This window comes from Knufia obscura (genome assembly GCF_036327395.1).
Source record: "Knufia obscura strain CCFEE 5817 isolate CBS 148926 chromosome Unknown scaffold_9, whole genome shotgun sequence".
In the NCBI taxonomy this organism is placed as follows: domain Eukaryota; kingdom Fungi; phylum Ascomycota; class Eurotiomycetes; order Chaetothyriales; family Trichomeriaceae; genus Knufia; species Knufia obscura.
The window spans coordinates 672,270-695,567 of NW_027042695.1; the positions used below are offsets into that span (position 1 = coordinate 672,270).

The 23,298-nt window shown below is 50.8% G+C and overlaps 9 protein-coding genes across 9 annotated transcripts; 8 read left to right on the forward strand and 1 right to left on the reverse strand.

Annotated features, from left to right (window-relative positions):
• Window positions 1-53: 53 nt before the first annotated feature.
• Window positions 54-1,658, reverse strand: PMZ80_007576 (uncharacterized protein; the record flags this gene model as incomplete). Its single annotated transcript, XM_064875983.1, has 1 exon — window positions 54-1,658. One exon carries the CDS (start codon window positions 1,656-1,658, stop codon window positions 54-56), a length of 1,605 nt encoding a protein of 534 aa, XP_064728247.1.
• Window positions 1,659-1,977: 319 nt separating this feature from the next.
• Window positions 1,978-4,209, forward strand: OPT8 (OPT superfamily; the record flags this gene model as incomplete). Its single annotated transcript, XM_064875984.1, has 1 exon — window positions 1,978-4,209. One exon carries the CDS (start codon window positions 1,978-1,980, stop codon window positions 4,207-4,209), a length of 2,232 nt encoding a protein of 743 aa, XP_064728248.1.
• A 711-nt stretch (window positions 4,210-4,920) lies between these two features.
• On the forward strand, window positions 4,921-5,316 carry PMZ80_007578 (uncharacterized protein; the record flags this gene model as incomplete). Its single annotated transcript, XM_064875985.1, has 2 exons — window positions 4,921-4,974; window positions 5,038-5,316. The coding sequence occupies 2 exons, from the start codon at window positions 4,921-4,923 to the stop codon at window positions 5,314-5,316; spliced, it is 333 nt and encodes a 110-aa protein (XP_064728249.1).
• Window positions 5,317-5,921: 605 nt separating this feature from the next.
• On the forward strand, window positions 5,922-7,155 carry PMZ80_007579 (uncharacterized protein; the record flags this gene model as incomplete). Its single annotated transcript, XM_064875986.1, has 4 exons — window positions 5,922-6,055; window positions 6,101-6,931; window positions 6,996-7,040; window positions 7,098-7,155. The coding sequence occupies 4 exons, from the start codon at window positions 5,922-5,924 to the stop codon at window positions 7,153-7,155; spliced, it is 1,068 nt and encodes a 355-aa protein (XP_064728250.1).
• A 941-nt stretch (window positions 7,156-8,096) lies between these two features.
• Window positions 8,097-9,257, forward strand: HEK2 (RNA binding protein, heterogenous nuclear RNP-K like protein; the record flags this gene model as incomplete). Its single annotated transcript, XM_064875987.1, has 2 exons — window positions 8,097-8,487; window positions 8,539-9,257. 2 exons carry the CDS (start codon window positions 8,097-8,099, stop codon window positions 9,255-9,257), a joined length of 1,110 nt encoding a protein of 369 aa, XP_064728251.1.
• A 4,035-nt stretch (window positions 9,258-13,292) lies between these two features.
• Window positions 13,293-14,774, forward strand: MKK1 (Protein kinase C signaling pathway involved MAPKK protein; the record flags this gene model as incomplete). Its single annotated transcript, XM_064875988.1, has 2 exons — window positions 13,293-14,226; window positions 14,275-14,774. The coding sequence occupies 2 exons, from the start codon at window positions 13,293-13,295 to the stop codon at window positions 14,772-14,774; spliced, it is 1,434 nt and encodes a 477-aa protein (XP_064728252.1).
• A 1,194-nt stretch (window positions 14,775-15,968) lies between these two features.
• PMZ80_007582 (uncharacterized protein) lies at window positions 15,969-16,178 on the forward strand (the record flags this gene model as incomplete). Its single annotated transcript, XM_064875989.1, has 1 exon — window positions 15,969-16,178. One exon carries the CDS (start codon window positions 15,969-15,971, stop codon window positions 16,176-16,178), a length of 210 nt encoding a protein of 69 aa, XP_064728253.1.
• Window positions 16,179-19,181: 3,003 nt separating this feature from the next.
• On the forward strand, window positions 19,182-20,903 carry PMZ80_007583 (uncharacterized protein; the record flags this gene model as incomplete). Its single annotated transcript, XM_064875990.1, has 2 exons — window positions 19,182-19,911; window positions 19,951-20,903. The coding sequence occupies 2 exons, from the start codon at window positions 19,182-19,184 to the stop codon at window positions 20,901-20,903; spliced, it is 1,683 nt and encodes a 560-aa protein (XP_064728254.1).
• Window positions 20,904-22,445: 1,542 nt separating this feature from the next.
• Window positions 22,446-22,805, forward strand: PMZ80_007584 (uncharacterized protein; the record flags this gene model as incomplete). Its single annotated transcript, XM_064875991.1, has 1 exon — window positions 22,446-22,805. The coding sequence occupies one exon, from the start codon at window positions 22,446-22,448 to the stop codon at window positions 22,803-22,805; it is 360 nt and encodes a 119-aa protein (XP_064728255.1).
• Window positions 22,806-23,298: the final 493 nt, after the last annotated feature.

A 23,298-nucleotide genomic window follows, 5' to 3' on the forward strand; every position in this document is an offset into this window, starting at 1 on the left:
TGGAGAGATCGAAGCTTTGCTTTAGAACACGACCGATAGCTTATGACAGTGCTTCACCACCAGAAGCTCACGCTAATTCCACATGGGCTCACCCCTCTCACATAATGCCACCACCCTTTCGGGATGTAGAGTGCCTCGCCTTCCTTGAGCAGACACTCAACATATGGCACTTCATTTATACCAGGCCACTTCTCATCCCAGTCTTCGTGTGGCGAGAGCTCCATTGCATAGATGTCGACTGAAGAATTGTTAGACATGTCGATTGTGTGTGAAGATTGTTCCGTTGTTTGCTCTTCTTCGACTCCAGAGACGTTAGGAATTGCTTGGGCATCAGCTGACGAAGGATCGCGCTTGCCATGTGGTGCGGGCTCGAACTTCGATCTAGGGTACAGCTTCTCGGTATGCTCCGGTGCGTACAGCCTCACGTATTTCGTGCCATGGACTTGACATAATATGTTGTGGTAAGGATCGTGATGTAGAGGCGAGACTGTACGTCCGCCAAACCATATGTTTTGGTGCACATTGGGTGTGTCTTCGTACGACTCGCTGTCACCATCATAGTCGATCTGGCCTTTTTGCCTATTGTTGCTCTTCTCTGTCGTAGCTGAGGAGGGCTGCTTAGCGGCAACTGCATCGAGCCTTCCGCTGCAACGTGAAGTGGTCCCGTCGAGTTCATGACTTTCTGAACTTCGATCCGGCTCCTCCTCAAGCCCGGCCAGAGATAGCACTTTCGTGGCGGCTTCAGTTTTCACTTGTTCGGTCGCTGTCTTGCTCGGTGGTGGCTCACAGTAGCAGTAGTCTGGCACGGCAACGTCGTTCCGCAGTTCAGGCATTTGTCCAAAGAGGTCATGTTGAGCAAGATAGCCCACCTCCTCAGTATGGTCACCTTGCATGATGTACTTATCCAGAAACTGCCTGAAGGGGACAAGCTCTTGCCTCCAGTCATCGTCGGTATAGCTCTGTCCTATCTCAACAGGCACAAGTCTTCGGCCACCAAGCGTTCTGCTAAGCCAGTGATCTGAGTTATGCCACTTGCTAAATGCAGGCCAATGATCAAGTGAATGCGTGAGTATGACTGGCTGTTCAATGTCATGCATGTGCTTCTCGAAGGTATTTAGTGAGGGCCTCTCAAGACTTGGTATTGGATAATTGAGGTTAGGCACGAATGAAAGTGCTGTGGGCAATGGCCGGCTTGTTACTGCGCCGTTCGCAACGCGTCGTTTCTTCGTTGGCGGTCCTTCGTCTGCGACTTGTTCAGCTCCCACATCGCCGACGACCCACTCAAGCTTCCGAAAGATGTCGAAGATGAAGTCTTTTCTTTCACTTCCCCCAGCCACGATCAGGGCATTGTCCAATGCCTCAACAGCATTGGTAAGTTGCTCCTCCCTGTCTTCATTGGCGAGCTGAATGCCTGTGTCTAGGCTAAAGTTGCGTAGAGCCTCACATGCCTTAGCGATACTCATATCAGTGTAGAGACGGAACCAGCGATCTTCGACAGCATTGTAAGGGAAGACATTGATCTTCTCCTTGGCGAGGTTGAGCAGCTCATCGTAGCTCTTTTGCTGTGAAAAGTGCTGGATGCCAAGCCCACATTCTGTTATGCTTCGATGAAGGTCATCGGCATTGCGTTCGCCAATAGTCTTGTTGAACTCGTCCATTGGTAGAAAGAGAGAAGATGAATAAGGTCTGAGCCCGAAGGTAGCTACGGGAACGCATATATGTTGCTAGTGCACAAGGAGCCAGCAGTATAATGCCTGAGATCTGAGGCAGCACGTCCGGGCCGAGCAATGGCGATGTCGTGCTTCGGCTTCGGAGAAGCGCATCGTCCCCCACAGGTTCAGTCTGTTGCAGAGCTTGAGGTGGTCAAATCATACTTAACATATCACTATGGATTCCTATATATCTTACCTACTACCCTTACCGCCAATATAGCCTCGCCGCAGTCGAGTGCCGTGCGCCAGGCGCAATACCTCAACAATGGCACCCGACAGAGGTCCCTCCTCCCCCTCCGCCGTCCGCCGTGGCTCCTCCGACTCCATCGATCGCGCCTCGACCGAAGATCACGAGCTCTCCGAGAGCACTCTCCTCAATGAAGCTGCACCCTCGAATCCAGTCGCAAAGCAATTCACCCAATCCTCCGACCTCGGCTTGTATGCGACAAAGTCAAACCACCACGAGTCCGTGGTAGATGCCACCAATTTCACATTCCGTGGGGTCGCAGTTGGCCTATTGATAGGCGTGATAATCTGTTTCTCGAACACCTACTTCGGCCTACAGACAGGATGGGTCAGTGGTATGGCTATGCCGGCGTCTTTGATCGGCTTTGCCGCGTTCAAGAGTGTAGCGAAGCACTTGACTCTGCCATTCACGCCTGTTGAGAATGTGCTTGTGCAAACTGTGGCAGGTGCGGTGGGTACTATGCCACTTGGTCTTGGATTTGTGGGTGTCATGCCATCACTGGAATTCTTGCTCAAGAAGAGTGAGGGTGCGCCCGTGAAGCTGGAACTCTGGAGGCTCATTGTATGGGGTATCGGGCTGTGCTTGTTCGGCGTTGTCTTCGGTGTACCACTGCGGAAACAAGTCATCATAAGAGAAAGGCTGAAGTTTCCGAGTGGCACTGCTACTGCCTTGATGATATCGGTGTTACATGGCGGGGCGCATGGCAAGGGAGAAGTCGAGACACAAGGAACAGAAGAGAGGGAGCAGCTGCTGAATGGTGGTGATGATGATGACGATCGCGAAGGTGCACCTAAGCAGGACAACGAAGAAGACACGAGGCAGGATTGGAAGAAGCAGATCCGGTTTCTGCTGTACGCCTTTGGCGGGTCAGGAGCTTACACCCTGGTCCAATATTTCATACCTGTCCTACATAAGCTGCCTATCTTCGGCACGTACCTAGCTAAAACCTGGGTATGGACACTCAACCCATCTCCGGCGTATGTTGGACAAGGTATCATCATGGGACCTGCAACAACGCTACACATGCTCTTGGGCGCTATCCTTGGCTGGGCAGTGCTCAGTCCTCTCGCCAAGCATCGTGGATGGGCACCTGGCCCCGTCGATGACTGGGAAAGTGGTAGTAAAGGCTGGATTGTCTGGATCAGTCTGGCTATCATGCTTGCAGATGCGATTGTCAACTTGGGCTGGTTGGTGCTACGACCCGCGATATTCTACGGTCCCCAGTTCGCCAAGAATACTGCGGAAAAGTACAGACGAAGTTCGGACGTCAAAGAATTCGTCTGGAGTCACCTAAGCAGCAGCAAGCATGATTACAGCAGAGTCGATCTGAACGACCCGATGAGGAGCGATAAGGAGGATGTACCGGATGACGCGCCGCCACATCATCTGATTTCTGGACGGGCAGTCTCGATCTGGTTACCAATCACGATGATACTCTGTGTTGGCTGTGTCCATCTCACTTTTGGGGAGTACATGCCTCTCAGCCTCAACATTTTAGCACTATTTCTGGCTCTCCTACTCAGCATTATGGGTGTTAGGGCACTTGGAGAGACGGATTTAAACCCTGTAAGTGGCATTTCGAAGTTGACGCAGTTATTGTTTGCGTTGGTGCAGCCGACTGGAAAGCATGCGCACCATGCAATCATCATCAATCTTCTTGCGGGCGCTGTTTCGGAATCAGGTGCACTGCAAGCTGGCGATATTCTGCAAGACTTGAAAGCCGGGCATCTGATAGGCGCGAGTCCTAAGGCACAATTTTATGGACAGCTAATTGGCAGTCTGGTCGGTGCGGTAGTCAGTGCATGTGTTTACAAGCTCTATGTAAATGTGTATGATGTACCTGGTGAGCTCTTTCAGGTACCGACAGCCTATGTCTGGATTTTCACAGCACGACTGGTGACAGGCCGTGGTCTACCTGCGATGGCATGGCAGTATGCGTTGGGAGCAGGCGGTGTTTTCACCTTGACAACTGTATTTCGGATCTGGCTCATGGCTGGAGAGGAAGGAAGTTGGAAAAGGAAGCTGCATCCTTGGATACCTGGGGGCATTGCTGTTGCTGTTGGCATGTACAACACACCGAGCTTCACGTTGGCAAGGACTGTTGGTGGGCTGATCAGTCTGTGGCATGTGACAATCAAAGGCAACGGCGAGACTGGCGTGATTGTGCTTGCCTCTGGCTTGATCCTTGGCGAGGGTGTGGTTAGTATTGTGAATCTGGCGTTGGCTAGCCTTGGAGTGCCTCATCTGTAGGACATATACCTTTACATGGTTACTGATATCCGAACGACACCAAACTTGAAACCATTCGCGGGCAGCTGCACACCCTTGCTTTCGCCTGCTCGTGATCTAAACTGCGGGAAGGTGGGATGGTGGAGAGCTCCGACGTGTGACTTCTTTATCCGCGCTTATCGATAGCCCGGATGCACCTGCATGATCGCCGTCATCCACCCAAGTCAGCACCTGCTTCGGCCGCAGGTGGTTGCGGAAGTCATGGGGACTTGAGATGACCATAATTCCTGCTCAAATCAACAGTAACGCTTTGCTTCTCTGACAACCGCAAACTTACGCTGATTCTTTAGGCCTCATAACACATTGCCCCTCACGCCGTTTTGAGTAACGACAAACATTGAGCGTGACTACTTGAATAGCGAATGATCTTAACGACGAGCGATCTTTCCGTCCCATCCATTCAACGCTATAGCAGAGTCTGCTTATCACCTTTCAAAGCCCTCACACAGCGACGAGACGTAGTTCAGAAGCAGACGTTGCAAGGTCGATATCACCCAAGTAATCACAATATCACTGCCTCAGGAGCTCGTTCTTGAGGCAGGTCGGGAGCGAGTACACTCAAGACAAGCATTTCCACCTTCCATAACCACACTTGACTTGTCACCACACCCTTGATCTGAAAGACGCCCGACCATCAATAACAGCGTGGTGAGCAGTGGTACATCTGCGAAGATGGGTCTCACATATAACACGTATCTCAACGCCAACAAGATCTTTGGTTGCAAGGTAAGAACGGCATAACTGTCTCAGCCCGCTCATATGTCAAGTCTGTACTCACCACTTCGATAGCAATGTAAGACGCATCTCGCAGATTTTGACGATATAATCTCCCGAAACTTCCGAGGCCAACATGGCAAAGCTTTCCTATTTTCGAGCGTTGTGAACATCAAGCAGGCAGAGGCCATGGAGAGAAATATGACGACGGGACGCCATGTTGTGCGAGATATCATCTGCAAACAATGTAACGAGACCGTGGGTTGGAAATATGACAAGGCTTATGAGGCTAGCGAGAAGTACAAGGAAGGGAAATTCATCTTGGAGAGCGAGCTGTTATGCACTGTCACATGAACAGGCCTGATGAGAACGAGCTGACAGAGCCCATCCTTGCTTTTGGCCGGATATTTCTGGAATTTCGGCGTTTGGATCACTTATGGGCGGCCTACCACGACTATGGGACAATGCGGCATGGAAGCAGGACCTTTGAAGCACCAGGTGAGGCGTCAAGAAGGAAATGAGCTACTTTTGGGATAAGAATATAGCTGGATGTCCAAGGCAAATGGCAAGCATGCCAATCTGAAATCTGGTCTGCCCACTTCCGAGGTTCGCCGATCCTCTTTCGAGAGCTGAATGGACATCATCAATACGAGATCTATTCGACGGCCCTCCGCCTTTCCCTTTGAGGCTTGAGGACCGGCCAGGTACCGAATGACGGCAACCATAGCTCTCCAATTATTCGAACCCCGCAAACATCAATCAGCATTCTGGCCCACTCAAAGAACCCAACTCTCGCTTCGTAAGAGCCTAGGTTGATGTGGGACGATCAAATGATGTATGATCCTAGCATCTCTGTTAGATGCGCGTCTTCTCTCTTGCTGCAAGAAGTTCGCTTTGTTTTGAGAATAGCTGACAGCTAATAGCAAAGTATTCACAATAACAGAGCTAACACCGTCAATATGAGCAAGGACACCATGCAGTCAGTGATTTTCAAGGGGCCACTCAAGGTCGCGATCGAGCAGCGGCCGGTGCCGAAGATCAAAGAGCCTGGCGACATAATTGTGAAGGTTCGCTACACAGCTCTGTGTGGCAGGTAAGATAGCTATTCAAGCTTAAGAACCATACCTGACACAGGCAGTGAGCTTCATGTCTTCCGAGGCCATCAACCCTCGGGCACCGACTTCATTATGGGCCACGAGTTCACGGGCGAGGTTGTCGAGATTGGCGAAGGAGTGAAGAAGTTCCAGAAAGGAGACAAGATCGTCACACCCTTCACTGTCAGCTGTGGCGAATGCTTCTATTGTAAGAAGGGCTTTTCGTCTCGATGTGAGAAGTGCCAGCTGTACGGAACGGTTGTGCTTGATGGCGGACAGGCCGAGTACGCTCGTATTCCTCTAGCCGATTCAACCGTTGTCAAGGCCCCAGAGGATATCGACGAGAAGAAGCTGGTGCTCATGGCCGACATTTTCCCTACCGGATACTTCGCAGCATACAACGCATTCAAAGGACAGGAGCATGCTGAAATTTGGGAGCAGACAGTCGTCCTTATCGGCTGCGGGCCAGTCGCAATGTGCGCGCTAGTCAACGCATTGGAATACAACCCGAAGCATTTGCTCGCTGTCGACAGTGTTCCAGAACGTCTCGACCAAGCAAAGAAACTGGGTGCAGAGCCATGGAACTTCAAGGAGAACAAGGAAGGATTAGTGACTAGAGTCAAAGAACTCACGAATGGTCGAGGAGCAGACGCTGTCATCGAATGTGTTGGTCATTCGGATGCGCTGCAACTTGGGTTCGAGCTGCTGCGACCATGGGGCAGAATCTCGAGCATCGGTGTCCATAACGGCGAGATTCCATGGAGTGGCAACCAAGCATACGGCAAAAACTTGACGGTTCAGATGGGTCGGTGTCCCGTGCGATCACTGTTCGAGAAGGCATTGAGCCAGCTAGCGAAGAATCAGGACAAGCTAGAGTACGGCATCCTCCACGCTCAACTTGAGTTGAAGAAGAATTTTCGTTTGCTGACCGCTCTCTAGTTTCATGATCGACAACATCAGGCCGATGTCCGATGCTGTTCAAGCGTAAGTCGCGGCCAAATGCTTAATGTGTTCTATTTGTCCACTAACCTCAATTTGCAGTTACGACGAATTCAACAACATGAAGTACCACAAGATCGTGTTCGAAGCTGACAAGTAGCCTCACGTCAGGCCTCTCTGCAGGTTTACTTGCACAGCATATGCGACAGCGATCGAGCAGGGGAGCTCTCATTGAAGCGTCGCGGATGGTCAATGCCGAAGCCATCAGCACAAAGAACCTGGCGGCCTGGCTAGATGAGCTAACGCCAATGAAACGCCTATCGATAAGCAAATGTCCGTATGTATCAGAATTGCAAGGCATGCATGAACCTGCTTTCTTTTTTCTCCCGACCAGGCTTTGATCATGGTTGGCCTTTCTACTCGAACCACAACTATGTCACTAAGCTCAGCAGCAGACCGTGATAGTCGTCGAGATGCAGTGATCGCGTAGACCATCCTGTAGATTGCAGGTGACAGTGACGAAGACCCATACAGAGCTCTGGTGGACTACCGAATGGCTGGCTATCCTCGCATCCACCCGCTATCCGATGCTTGCCAGCTTAAAAGCCAACCTCTTCTTGAAGCTCATAGGCTGTTACTGCGAGAGGAGGAACAATTAGCAAAACTTGGTACGAAATGGGCAAGTGCGATAGTGGTGACCAGTCAGCTAGGCGGCTGGCTGGAGCAGTGGCAGTTGCAGGTTTTCGTAGTGTAAACTGGGGCAGGTGCATTGGTACAGTAGCACACTTGCAGCTACCAAAATTCATTTCACCTTCTTCTGCAGGTGATCTCGATATCAAACAAAGCAGTGTCGCAATTCTCACCTGTCACTCTCTTCTTCCTCACCTACTCCCTCCCTTCGCCACCACATCATCTGTTCTTGTCGTTATCGTACCGACTTGAACCTCTATCACAACGCTCGTCCCCCATCAATTCAATATCTCCAATCGTCCCTCCCGCAGATACACCAAAACACCTCCACCGCCTTTCTCCACTATCCAATACATCCCTACCTCTACCTCTAACATCCTTCTCTACACATTATCCACCAGCATTTCTACAATGTCTACCGCAGAGACACAGACCACGCCTCGTGAGGATCCTACCGCTGGTCTAACTGAGGGTCTTGGCCAACTGAGTGTAGGCGATGATGCCCCACCAAAGACAGACGACGAATTTGCACAGTCTCAACTTACCCTACGAGCCATCGTTTCTAGCAGAGAAGCTGGTGTGATCATTGGAAAAGGAGGAAAGAACGTCGCAGACCTTCGAGACGAGACTGGAGTCAAAGCTGGTGTTAGCAAGGTTGTCCAAGGTGTTCATGATCGGGTCTTGACTGTGACTGGCCAACTGTCTGGCATTTCCAAAGCCTACTCTATCGTCGCTAAGGGCTTGCTTGAGGGTGCTCCAGCTATGGGCATGGGAGGAACTGTCACAAACAACGGTACTCATCGTATGTGAACAAAGTCCATCAATTTGGAGCTATATACTGATTTCTTTACAGCTATCCGTCTCCTCATCTCCCACAACCAGATGGGTACAATCATTGGCCGACAGGGTCTCAAGATCAAGCAAATCCAAGATGCCTCAGGTGTTCGCATGGTTGCCCAGAAGGAGATGCTCCCACAATCTACCGAAAGAATTGTCGAAGTCCAGGGTACACCAGAAGGCATCGAGAAGGCCGTTTGGGAGATCGGAAAGTGCCTCGTCGAAGATTGGCAGAGAGGGACGGGCACCGTGCTGTATAATCCAATGGTCCGTGTTCAAGTCGGTGCTACTGGTGCTCTTCCAGCAGTCACAGCAGGTCTGGGCACACAGACTGGGGGCTACGGTGGTGGCAATCGATCTTACAACAGAACTGGCAACGGTGCTGATTTCAGCGAGCGACCATACCGTGCAGGTGGAGGAGATATTGGCATAGTTCGAAACAGCGGCATCCCCACTGTCACCGAGGATGGCGAGGAGGTTCAGACCCAGAACATCAGCATCCCTGCCGATATGGTTGGCTGCATCATCGGAAGAGGTGGCTCCAAAATAAGTGAGATCCGAAAGAGCTCAGGCGCCCGAATCTCTATTGCTAAGGCTCCTCATGATGATACCGGCGAGCGAATGTTCACCATCATGGGAAGCGCAACTGCCAACGAGAAGGCCCTTTATCTGCTATACGAGAACCTTGAGGCCGAGAAGACTCGTCGACAGAATATGTCTTCTGATTCGGCCTAGAGCGCTGAATCGCCTGGTCAAGTGCAACTTCGAGTTTAACCTCACGGCCTCCTTTCCTTGGTGCTTGTGCTTCCAGCCTTCGAGCTGTCACCGGTCTCATCTCACGATACGATACCCATCGGCTTGTTGCGTTTCTTTTCAGACAAAAGCATGTGGCATGACTTGTTTGTCTTCGTCTTTCGGCGTCGGGTATAGAAGGTTTCTTGCGCAATGCACATCCACTTGGCTCGACTCGATTCGGCCCGGTTTCAAGGCGCGAACTTGATTACGATCACGAATGAATACACACTGATGACTGCTACGATGCCATACCATATCAAACTCTAGCTTAATAGCTCGATCCGACTGTGCTGGCAACGGCAATGATACGTGTTGTTGCTGGCCAACGCTCATGAATAACGACTATTACAATCCACCTCTCCTTAATCGAAAACCAAATCACAACGCCATACACGACTCGTTATCCGAATATGAATCACACATCTCAAATTGCTCAACTGGACTTGCTCGGCACAATAGTACGGAACATGGTCGCTGGTTGAGGCAGGGATCACATGGGGTGGACAAGCTGGGTACGCCTCAGCCTCGATCATGCCTTCATACCGTTATTGTCCCGGCTTTGCATCATCCTGGCTAGGATAGAAATATCCTGAATCCTGCTCAACGAGTCAAGTCCATAGCTCTTCTTACCGTCACTCTCATGAAATACTTTGACCGCAAATTCAAATCATCGCTTCTTCTGCCGCGCTGTAGAGGACGTGCTGTATCTGACTTGAGACCACCTAGACGTGAGACATGCCAGTCAACCAATAACCTGCTCGCCGCACATCAACAAGTTATCTCATGAGATGTGGAGTGCATTGCTCCTGCTACTCTCATATGAATTACGAGATCAATCGTTCCCAGAGTAACTATTTATCTGATCGACTACATACCTGAAATTTGATGTGATGTGATGTTGCCTTGTCACTAGACGGACAGACGACTATAGAGCGGTGAACTTGATGACACTGTGTGAAGTGTGGGGACGGGTAGATCGGGTGGTGTGGTGTCGCTGGAATAGTAGGAACTCTGATGCTTATGAGACGAGAGGGGAGGGATCGATGTGTGGGTGAGGGGCGGTATAGGCGTTGAGTTACAGGTGTGGGAGTTACTCTATGGTATTGCGGTGAGGGGGGTGGATGGTAGATGTGAACGGTTGTGTGGTGGGATGCGGATGGTAAGAATGGATCTTGAGGCTGGTGACTGCGAGGTAGTCGAGGAGTGGAAGGTGGCAGCTGCTTTGCTGCTGAGGAGAGAGGGCAGGTTGAGTGAGTCGCTCGGTATCTTTGTTTGTGAGCTATCATGGTAGGTAGGTAAGTAGGTTGGTCCTCGTCCGATGGGTCAAAAGGATTGAGGACGTGCCAGAGTGATACTTGTAGGCTTGAGGGCTGCGAGATATGGAGAGACAACCCAGGTAGTCTAGTGTTGTCAATGTGGCTGAAGTCGTTCGTAAACGTGCGCACGTTAGATGTGTGTTTGTGTCTTGCGCCACGTATTGTCCCGTCTTCATGATCGTTGGGGATATAAGACTGATTGAATGCTCGATATATGCGTGGCGGGGTGGTAGGAGTCGGTCGACAAAATTCATTGTACCGTTTGAGCGGACTAGTGGCTGATTTGAATATGTCCCTACTTTGTACGAGAGAGCAGTGCGCCTGGGCGAGTGGTCAGACCTGCATTGTAGAACGCTTCAGCAGAGCTAATGATGGCACGTTTGGTGCATCGGTTCAGCCCATGCATCTGCTGCGCCTGACTTACGAACAGCGCCAGTTGCGTGCGTTGCCGTGATGTACGTGAATTATCATCTTCACGATGCTTCGGTATTTCATGGACTCGTATGCACCTACCGGTACGCTTCGGAGTTTGAGCATGTCCATGTCGTATGAAGCCTGCTTTGCTGACAAGGCGAGTTAGATTGTATGTAATGAGCGTGATTTGGCTGGGGTGAAGTCGCTAATGACTTCTATACAGGTCAGTTTCGATGTACGATCAAAATGTCCATGAATTTGACTGGTGTTGTTGCGTGGCCGTCGTTGGGACAAGGGAGAGGAAGCATTCCGGGTCCTGTGTAACTAGAGTCAGTGTCCGAGTTCAGCCCACAAAGCTGGGCATTTGTGTCTTGGTCATGCCACCGCACATTCCCAAGTTCGTTGGGTTCGAGCACTCGGTGGCGCGTCGCAAGCACGATCTTAATCTGCAGTAGAAGTTTCTCTTCATTTCGTCGCGACGTATACTCGTCCTTGTTTCCGGATGGTAGGCCGCCGAGTCGGTTCAATCCTGAACATGCTCCGGGCGATCGACAATAATGGATAGAGTGGACGCTTCTTCGAGGACACAGATCGAAACTCAGACACCAAGCTTGATACGAGCATTTTGCGTTTGGAGACCTCGGACGATTTATTGAACCTTGTAAGCACATGTAAGTTGCCTTTCCCGTCGGGCAGCTCGGGAGAGTCAAACATTATTGCTCTCCAGATACTTTGTAGAGCTTATCAAAGCGATGATGATACGGTGACACGTCGCAAGGGTGGTTATGTAACACACTTAGTGTTCTCATGCAGTTCGTCACCGCATGATCGTGGGCGACAAAGGTACATTTTCTGCACGATTTGATGCCAAAAGAGCGGTATGAACAGATCCACATGGAGCGAATCGTGTGATTCGGGTTCCTTGAAAGCGGGGAACAGGTGATGATGCTTGTCCTGTGATGCATGGGTTTGTATCCGTAACGGTTCATGTCAGATGCCTGACGTGGATCGAGTAGTACTGTACGACTCGGTGGTTTTCTGTTGTCAAAGCTGTGAACAGGCGGAGTCCAAGCCTGTCTAGTCGTGACTTGGGGATTCGCAACAGTTGTGAGATGTTGAAGGTCTTGGTGCCATGCAGAATGCCGAGTCGCTTCGTCTTGGGGATGACAAAGTGTGCCGCTGTGGTATCCAGCATGCTCCGCGATAGAGCATGGTCCCGTTCGTAAACCCAGTCATATGCGTCGAAGCAAGTACTATTCGGGAGAGTACTGCCGGAAGTCAAGGTCTAAACAGCATCAGCAACGTGGTTTGTGGTACCAGTGGAACGATCTGCCCGCGATCGTCTGATGTTGGAAATTGGTTGTCATTGTTCTTTCGTAGGCCGTAAGCGAGATAGTTCGTAGTATATGCATGACACACTTCGAGGTTCAGCTCGTCCACAGTCACGAGAAGATTAACCTTAGTACTCGTATGAGCGCCCTGCACGGTGTATGAGGCTGAGGTCTGGATTCTCATCGAAGCTCTGAAGGATCCAGTTCCTGTATATTCAAGCAGTAAAAGGGTTCTCTTCCTCGCTTGATCTGCAGACATCAGGTCAGCACTACGGGCCAACACGATACCATATCGAATACTACGAATCACAGCGACGTCGACAATTCATCTGGAAGAGGCGTCCAATAAGCAAACAGGGTATTTCGTCTGCTTGGATCAGGCTAATCTGAGTCGGCCCCCAAAGCTTCTCCGTCCGGATTCAGACAATTGGATCGAAGTGTTTCAAGTAGCCGCTCACCTGCTGAAGATCGACGGCCAGACGCCCAACCTGAAGCCGTTTCCAAACCTCTGGACTGATTCTCTCTCACGAGCCTTCCTTCTCCTCTATCTCTCATTTACACGCTGACAGCGACACTCAACCAGCAAACAATATCAGTCATTCTGCTTCATAAGGCTTATGAATCTGGTGGTCTTGAATTAGCGTGCCACTTCCCCTCCATCGAAGGAAACAGATTATTTGATAACACTTCTGTGCAACCACGTGCCTCAATAGAAGCGAAGAACAAGCAGGTCTTGAAGACACCAATACCTTACGAATAAACGCGGAAGACGAGATATCCATACATCACCGCACCGTCGTATATACAAGCATAAGAAAGGAACAATACGAGGCACGACTACGTTGACCGCAAGCATATAAGCGCCTTGCGCACCCAACCCCATCTGTATCGACTACACAACTACACATCACAACATGTCTTCACCAGTACCTCTACTACGGCCGCCGCAGCCAGGTGGAAAGGGCCGAGGAGGACCAGGATTGAAGCTTGGTCTGGCTATCCCTCCCTCACCCAACCAAAGACCTGTCGGACCTGAAGCAGAGCAACCAGCAGAGATCCCAAGATTCTCTCTGGCTTCAAGAGGTGGCGCTCCAAAGCTATCATTAGCTACACCCATGGGCTCACAAGGACAGCCCATCGAGCAACCAGGTGGCCGACCCTCCAAGCCCAAATTGTCCATGTCCACAACCTCAGAGTCCAGCAACAGATCTCGATCTGATAGTCACAACGACCTCTCAATGCCTCCGTCAGCGTCGTCCAGTACATATTCGAGCCTGTCCTTCCTCAACCAGAGTCGCCATACCCCTGACCCCTCCTCTGCAATCTCCTCGATATCCATGGAAAGAGAAAACAGCATGGGTGGTCTAGACATAGACTTCGATAAACTAGCCATTGACAAAGGCGCTCCAGTCGACGTCGAAGACCTCGATGACGACGGTTGGGCTGCAGCCTCGGCCCAGAAAAAGATCATTGAGAAGGGTTCGCTAGGTGAAGGCGCAGGTGGTGCTGTGACAAAATGTGTGCTGGACGGCGGCAATACCGTCTTTGCCCTGAAGATCATCACTACAAGTCCAGACCCAGATGTGCGGAAACAGATCTTGAGAGAATTGAAATTCAACAAAAACTGTACAAGTGAATATATCTGCCGCTACTATGGCGCATTCGGCGACAAGTCGAGTAGTACTCTTAGCATAGCCATGGAGTTCTGTGAGGGCGGATCTCTCGACGCTATCTACCGCGAGGTCAAGAAGCTCGGAGGTCGAACGGGAGAGAAAGTCCTGGGTCGGATAGCCGAGGGCGTGCTGCATGGGTTGACATACCTCAATAGCAAGAAGATCATACATAGAGGTAAGCTATTCGCCAACGTCGTTTGGAATGTACTAACATATTTTGCAGATATTAAACCGTCCAACATACTCCTCGGTCGCAATGGTCAAGTCAAACTTTGCGACTTCGGTGTCTCTGGAGAATTCGGCACAAAAGGTGATGCTAACACCTTCATCGGAACCAGTTATTATATGGCTCCCGAGCGTATCCAGGGACAGTCCTACACCATCACATCCGACGTTTGGTCTCTGGGCGTCACCCTCCTCGAAGTCGCCCAGCATCGCTTCCCTTTCCCAGCAGATGGCACTGAGATGCAGCCACGAGCTGGTTTGATTGACCTGTTGACATACATCGTCGCACAGCCGATACCGAAATTAAAGGACGAGCCAGATAACCAGATCAAGTGGTCGGAGGGCATGAAGTACTTTATCGAATGCTGTTTGGAGAAGACTCCGAGCAGAAGAGCGACACCGTGGAGGATGTTGGAACATCCTTGGATTGTGGAGATGAAGGGGAAGAAGGTAAACATGGAAGCTTTCTTGAAGCAGGTCTGGGATTGGCCTACTTGATCACAAGTCGTTGGCCTAGAGCTTTGCTCGGAGGAAGAGCTGGAAAAGCAACCAAACGGGACACGACTTGTGCTGTGAACGAAGAATGTGGTCAGACAAAGTCTACACCACTGTGTACAGCATCAAGACAAGGATCGCAGTTGGACACGCGATGCCCCCTGGACGGATTGGCGACCAGGACTAGGGTTTGCAAGATCAACATCAACCAATTATCAATGACTTGGAAAGCCATCTAATGATAAATGAGACGATTTGGATTCGATCGTTCTTGCCCGGGAAATGGGATAGTCAGAGGACAAGCGGGTCAAGATCTCATATGGGAAGGCATCACGAGTAATGATGTACAATACCGGACTAAGACGCGGTAGATGACCGCTGGACAGTTGCAGGCAGCAGACACGAAGACTTATTCAGCTATACTGAGGTACCAGATCTATTCTGCTAATGACTGACACTCTATCCCAGCTTCTTCCAATCATCAGTTCTTCATGCGTGCGTATCATCATTCATGTTGCTGACACCACAGAAACAAACCTCTCCACCAATATACGAACGACCATGTTCCAAGTCGTCGGCGAATGATGCCAGTGACATCAATATCACAAACATCCGACCGGCTAGCAATGGTTATATTGCCTACCGTTGTTTCCAGCATACGTTGTCCGCTATGATTAAGACCACAACTATCAGTAAATCTCCCTCTGGTTCGAGTTATCACATGTCACCCACTCCAGTCGCCCTTGCCATCCAACAACGACACCAACTCAACACCACCGCACCAGTGACAGCCGATCACGAATGAACTTTTACTCACCGATACACTCGTTGAGATGAGGATCCCAACTGGCACTGCAATTCATGGGTACGGTTTGCTGATTGGCGACCGAACGTCGCTGCTGCCTCATGACCAGATAGTCATGTCTTTGAATCATTGCTCGATGCCTTCCAAACAGGTACAGCTAGCAAAGTACATAACGGGCAGTCCTCACGCTGCTTCAATACATCCGGACATCTCAATCTCAATCCATCTACCACAGTACAATCTCCAATAGAGCAAATCAGATCAAATCAATACCAATAGACCAGAGCACTTTGAACCAGATAGCCCGAAGCAGATACCAACCTACCCCCCAGAACCAGTCATCCGACCAGCCAGAGTCTCATCCGCATAACCCAACCCAAATCACAATTACAATGAGCGGCAACAACAATAACAACGGCTCCAGCTCCAGCGGCAACAACAAAGGCTCCGGCACCGGTACCGGCGGCAAAGGAAACAAGAAGTCTCATCCTGAACCTCTGAAATCGAACCCACCGAACAAATTCGCCTACCCAGGGGGTTCGAAGAGGAAGGTGGTGATTGGGAATCACCCCAAGAAGTCCGGGGATTCGTCGAAGAAGTGAGCGCGCCATGGATGGGATGAAAGGTGTGGCTGGGTGGAGTGTGCAGGAGCTGTGAGCTGGCATGACATTTAGACGTGGGACTGGAGAGCAATTGAGCTTGCCCCATTTTCGATACTGCGAAGGAAAAGACCCCGAGATGTCGTTATACAGGCGTCTCGCGGAAGGAAAAACCAGCGTGAGCTTCAGAATGGCAGGAAGGACGGCTGCTGCAGATGGTCGGTGATAGTCGGGGTATATAGAGTCTGTTGAAGATACTACCGTCTACAGGTTGGCTTGTAGGTATTGGCTATCATACTGTACGTTGTGGAGGAACTTCGAGCTTCGAGCTAGGCAGGGCGTTTAATGGCATCAGCGTTGATTGATATGCTGCATCTTTGAAGGACTTCATGATTTTGTCCTTTCTGGAGACGTAGTTGCCCGTGTGGGAGGGATGCTTTCCTCCACCTTCACATTGCCTCAAGTGTGTTCTGGCATCTTGACTTGGACGATTTGTTGGCCTGCTGGGGCAATGCAGGTGGCGTCTGCACCTGCTAGCTTACCTTCTTGTTGAGTGACCGTGACTTGCTAATGCTTGTTAGTCGAAGCATCATAAGCGCCATGCAGCCGGCGGGACGTTTCCGGGCTCGTAGAATCACCGCACGACTCAAGAGTCACTTCTCCACAATGAGGAGGCGACGATTCTAAGCAGAACCTCGAGCACGACTTGGTCATACTCGGCTGTTCACTCGTAAGCGTGCCGTTCCGGACGAGCTCAACAGAGTAGCCACAAGCAGCATGAGTCTTGTCCTCGGTTGCTCAGACCTTATGCAGGAGAGGACTATTCGTTTATGACAGTAGGATGAGTACATGTCCTTGACTCATATTGGCGAAGTCGGTTGACTGTTGCAGGTCAGGAACGTGTATAAGAACCCTGCATCCACCGGGCATTTCTGCTGATAACGTCAAAGCATCCTAGAAGCAAGCTCCCGCCTACCAGTTTCGAAGACGCTGAATATCCGACGACCACTCCAACCTCGTCTCGTATTCACCACAAGAACCATTTCCGCGAGGTCTATCCTCCGTGCTACGATGCCAGCACACCAGAGAAGAAGACCACTAGACGGGCCAGGGCCAATCGTCACAATAATGGTGCCAGCTACTGCCGCGCCCTGCCAGGACAGGGCACGACCACAAGCAAGAAGGAATCGAAGCAACCAGCACAGCCCATCCTTCATGTTCCTAGTACAACCTGTTACCACAAGCCTACGGGTGGTGAGAGGGAACCAGAGAGGCAGATTCCAGACGCCTTACCCTCCCGTTGCAGTTGGTAGACCTAGCCAGATGTTTGCATCCAACCTGGGAGATGGAGGTGTGGCAGGAGTCCAGGTGTTTGGTTTCTCAGGAAGCGCAGGGAGAGATCCGAGGTTGTCGCGCATGAGAAGGCCAGCATGACAGGTTCAGGTGTTGTGCTAAGTAGTATACAGCAGGCTCGGGGAGAGGAGCCATCGTGGATCTCGGTTCAATGGATTTGTTGCTGGTCAGCAAGGTGTGGCATATTGCGAGGCTTCGGATTGGGTTGATAAGTCGAGCATGGAGACACGAGCTCAGGATATGGCAATCGAATACTTCAGCAGCATGTTTGTAGCTGAGCTTCTAACAATAACGGACATCATCCATGTGTCGCTATGCCGGCAACCCCGAGTTGTTCTGCTCGAAACGCGCATGTATAATCGCGAGCGTGTCTCACGCCAGCCTGCAGCAACAAGGTGAAGGCATGTCTTCCGAACTAAAGAGTCGAAGGATCGTGCTTGTGGAGTCGAAGGAGGTACGGATAGGCAGGCGACGCGCTCGGTTATTTGCAGTCCTACGAAAAGTAAATACAGTCACATTTTATGCGCTAGTAAGTGCTGCCCTCTCCCTCCGAACAGGTCTATTTAATTAACTACTTTACCAACCCTAACCTAGATGAATAGTATCTAACACTTACCTAGTAGCTAATACTGACCTAGCTACCTATACTGACCTAGCTACCTAGCTATCGATTACCGAATCACAAGCATAAACCTAAGTACCTGATAAACCTCCCTTAGCTAGGTAACTAGAAGCGCTGGTGGTTCAGAAGTAGAAAAGGAAAGGTATTATCGCGGCTTCGCGATAGAACAAAGCTGATAACCTAATTATGTATCGGTCAGTCAAGATCGGGCATAGTAGCGCCACAAGCCAAGAAAGAGGACTGTATCTAACAAAAGCAGGACTGCAAATAACCGAGCGCGGCAGGCGACCACATGAAGCAGCTAATGACGTATGCCAACATGCTGAGTCAGTAAGACGCTCCTTCTCTTTACGAGCAGGACTCTTTCATGTCATGAAGTCTTGAATCAGTTTCAGCGGATTCTTCTACTTGAGTGGTCCGAGACTTGATGAACTGAGAGAGTACTACGTTCTTAGTTTGTGCCCAGGACAGCATCTGCTTCGTTGAGATCTCGAGATGTGGTAACCACGAACCATGCATGACTTCACAAATGTACGTGAAATAATGGTCCACAGGAACCCGTTTCTGCAAGCCAGACTCCACAATCTGAACCAGGTCTGGCAGATCTGACAGATTGGCGACCGATTTCCGTCATGGCGGATCCCTGTTCTCCTCTGTTGAGCAGCACGAAAGAGCCATAGCGCTTTGATCGACGCCAGGGTTGCTTTTTGACGAAGACTGTTGACAACAGCCGTACATACGCAGCTTGACCGAGGGCAACCATTCGCGAGTCAACAATCCTCCATGGTGCTCCCTTTGGTTCGATAAGGATCTCCCGCCGTACCCATAGTATGCGCTTTCATCCCCAGGGAAGCCATATCGGGCGATCTGACACTTTCGTGGTGGAGACCAAGAGGTTTGACATGGGCTTGAAATGCGGACGATGGCTGCTCAGGCTCGTCATGTCTACTCGTATCCAGATGGTCGTGCATTGTTCAGACAGGGCTGGCACAGATCTTTTACGCGCCTGGCACGAACGATAGCAAGACGATATGTCGACCGACCCGAAGCATGTACGGTCGAAGGACGAGGTACCACAGTTCCCACCTGCACCATTCGTCCGCCCGTACCCAGAACGACCAGTATCTGACCCGAAGGATAATGCCTCGGAAAAGACACTAAACCAGCAGCCATCGGAAGGAGCGTCACACTGGCAATTGCTCAGCCCTCGCGGCGTGGTCACAAATGGCATCCTCCACTCGAAGGAGTACGAAGGCTCAGGCACAGAATCAGATCCTTACATAATATCCTTCCTCGACAACGACCCGGGCGACCCCAAGCAACTTCCACGATGGAAGAAATGGACCATCGTTGCGACCGTGTCCCTAGTCACATTTATCGCAGCCTTAGGCTCTTCGATATACGTCGGTGCCATAACTGAGGTAGAAGAAGAATTTAGAATCAGTGAAGAGGTCGCAATTCTCGGGCTGTCGCTGTACATCCTCGGGTTCTGTGTTGGCCCGTTAATATGGGCACCACTATCTGAATTTTCTGGTCGACAAGTTACGCTCATTGCCAGCTTCATCGGGTTCACAGCTTTCAATGCTGGGACTATTGCAGCTAAGAACATTGCGATACTCGTAATTCTTCGCTTCTTCGCGGGAGGCTTTGCAGCTTGTACATTCACTAATTCTAATGGCAATCTTGCCGATATCTTCGACCCAGCCGAGCGCGGGCTGGCATTTGGCTTCTACTTCGCAACTCCTATCATGGGCGAGTTGAGTCAACAGTACTCTCCGTGATCATCACTAACGTCTCTAGGACCAATTCTCGGCCCGTTGATTGGTGGTTTTCTAGGGACAGCAGCCGGCTGGCGCTGGGTGATGGCCTTCCTCACGATCTTCAGCGGCGTTGGTCTTGCCTGCGGTGCTCTGCTCGTACCTGAAACTTTCGGTCCCACTCTCCTGCACCGCCGCGCAAAAACACTGTCGAGAATGACGAATAAGCACTACATCAGCAACATTGAGCAGAAGAACGGCGTTGTTACGGCAGGCGCAGCATTCAAGAAAGCTGCTACGAGACCATGGCAGGTTATGTTCACAGATCCGATCGTATTCCTGCTCGCACTATGGATCAGCGTCACCTACGGGACGCTATACCTCTTCGTTTCCGGATATCCTTACGTCTATCAGGAAGCCCGAGGCTGGAATCCTGGCCTAGGTGGTTTAGCGCTAATGGGCATCGGCGTCGGCGTGCTGGCTGCAAGCGCAGTCAACATTCCCGTGAGTCAGCGCTTCGCAAAGAAAGCCAAAGCGAACACCGCACATCCTGAAGTCCGCCTCCAACCCGCCATGATTGGAGCCCTCTTCATACCCATCGGAATCTTTTGGTTCGCCTGGACAAACTCACCGAGCATTCACTGGTCCAGCTCAGTCATAGCAGGCTCATTCTTCGGCTTCGGCATGGTCGTCATTTGGACTTCAGTCAATTCCTACCTTACTGACGCATACAAGATCTACGCCGCGAGTGCATTAGCAGGCAACGTGGTCATGAGATCTTTGTTCGGAGCCATATTTCCATTATTTACTGGCTACATGTATCGTGGCATCGGGATACACTGGGCTAGCTCCGTGCCAGGATTTATCGCGTTGAGTATGGCTCCTTTGCCGTATCTGTTTTATATCTATGGCGCCAGGATTAGAGCAAAGTCGAAATGGGCTAGCAAAGCTGATATGGATACCAAGGCGCTTACAGAGAAGAAGGGCAGCGTGTGATCAGTGTTTGAGCGACAGTTAGTAGGGTTGAAATAGCAAGAGAATGTTCCACCGACTTCGATGTGCATCCAGCCTACAAGTGACGACACAGCCTTTTTTTTTATGTCGGCGTTCATCCGGCTGGCCGTCTTTGCTGAAAAGGTAGGTAGCTGTCAGTACTGACAACCGCCAGGCAGAAAAGACGATGATGAGATACAATGGTCCATGGACAGCAAAGGTCAGCTTGCATCAGAATGGCAACTACACCGCAAAAGTGATATCATTCAATTATCAACCTCAACCCGAAGATACACAACACCGGGCCTGAACATCAGCCAATCTGTGACCGCCAGCGGCCTCAGAAACACCTTGAGCTTGGTTGCACAGGCTCATGAGACACCATCCAACCCCCTTCTCGCCGTCTCTGAACATCCCCTTACACCAAAGCCAAAAGCAGGTTGTCTACATCGCAGCCACACCATATATCTTCACAACATGTTGTATTCAAGGACGTACTTGAGAAACAAGATTAGACCTATCGCCGCAAACGTTTCGGGGAGGAAAATTGCGACCATGATGGCGAGGATGATGAAATGCCCAATAGCCATTCTGCTTGACGGCGATGGAATGAGGACAAGTGCTGTGCTATCAATGATGCTGTTGAGATTTGCTTCGATGCTCGAAGGTGGGCAGTCTTATTTGTGACGTTCGTGATGTGGTTTGAGCTGTTTGCGACCGAAATATGATTGAGCTGGAAATTCGACTTTGATGCGCGACGAGTAGATGGCAGTGTTGGATTGGGGAGAAGAATGGAGAAGCGTTGGAACTTCCTGCATATATATGCTTGCACCGAGTTGGGTTAACCTCCCATGGTCGTGCTCAGACGCAGATGTCCTGAGACCCGTCTTTGACAAACCTGAATCTGGTCTCTGGCGAGACAAAGATGTCACAGAACCCGACATCAAGTCTCAGCGTCGTGGACGATACCAAGAGACAATCACGATCAGATCCTTCCACTGTTTCACTACGACACGCTTTCGAAGGTGTTTGATATCAAGATAGCTGACTATAGTGCAGGCTGAAATAGCTTGTGGTTGGATCCAGTCATTGTCTAGGTCTCAGACTCACGAAAGACTGGTTTCGAATATGGCCTGGCCACCGAGACAGACGTACTTTTCCAGCGCATATCGCCAGAAGACCATACAAGTATGTATCCTCTCTTCTCCAGCTTCATGTTCAAATTCCCCTTCATAAGGATCGCAAAGCATATTCTTAGCGACGAGGTTCCAACCCACCAAACAAGGCCACGAAGATTGACCAACACTGGATCACAAGACCCTTCTCAGCGACATGGTAGAACCTCAACTATACCCCAGGATTCCGAAGAACAAGCGAGCTTCACGCAGACACCACAACGAGGACATAGACAGACGGTGGTCGGTGGAGTGCCATCACGGCTTTGTTCCACGCGACGCGGTCAACTCTCAGGGTCGGCCCCGCAGCATAGCCAGCCCTGTTCGTACATCCCGCGCCACTACGAACCGCGCATCTCGCACCACATCCATGAACACGCATACCACTGCGGACGTCAGCACTCAGACAGAGTTTCACGACTACGAGCATGAAGATGAAGATGATATCTTCCACGATGCGCTCGAAGTCCGAGTGCCCCCTATACGGCGTGAAGAAGAGTCTGCAACTGAACCTCAACACCCATTAGAAGCAGCCAACATCGACGTCATCATCCTCAATGCTGTCCTCGACAGCTGCCTTGAAGAAATCGCAGCTCTACGCGAGGAGCTGACGGATGTCTATAAGCAGCGCGCGGAAGCTCATGCGGAGTTTGCACGGATTGAGGCGGTGTTGTTTGAGGTCTTGGGCATTGATCATGCTGCAGAATGCGTGGTATGTGTGTGGGACTGAGGGAGATCCGTTTCATGGCCGATTCGAGAAGCAAGGAACGATGAGGACCCGTGGGCGAGGTATCAATGGTTGGCCATGGACATGTAGACGAATTGCAACATCACCAGCGGGAGTTGGCGCGGCAGGGCGAGATACCGAAGGTGAATCGATGTTAGAACTTACCGGCAGGCAATGGCACGGGCGTGTCTTGGTGGGCAAGTGTATTGCGGAAGAAGCACTAGTCGACGTGCAAGATGGTACTCGACTGGCTGGGAAGCGACATTGGGGAGGAGAAATGCTATTGTGGCATGAATTGATTATCAGGTCCTAGGCGGCTGCTTCGATGAGACGAGACTAGTTGGACCGTGTTAGTATGTGCAACAACCTGTTTGTTGACAACAGACCATGAACTTGCAAGCCCGACTTTCACTCATCTCTTACGTCTTCCTCCATGGGTCGATCCATGTCCCTCCCCATCTCCTCCACCGATCCTCTAACACTCAGCCTATCCACG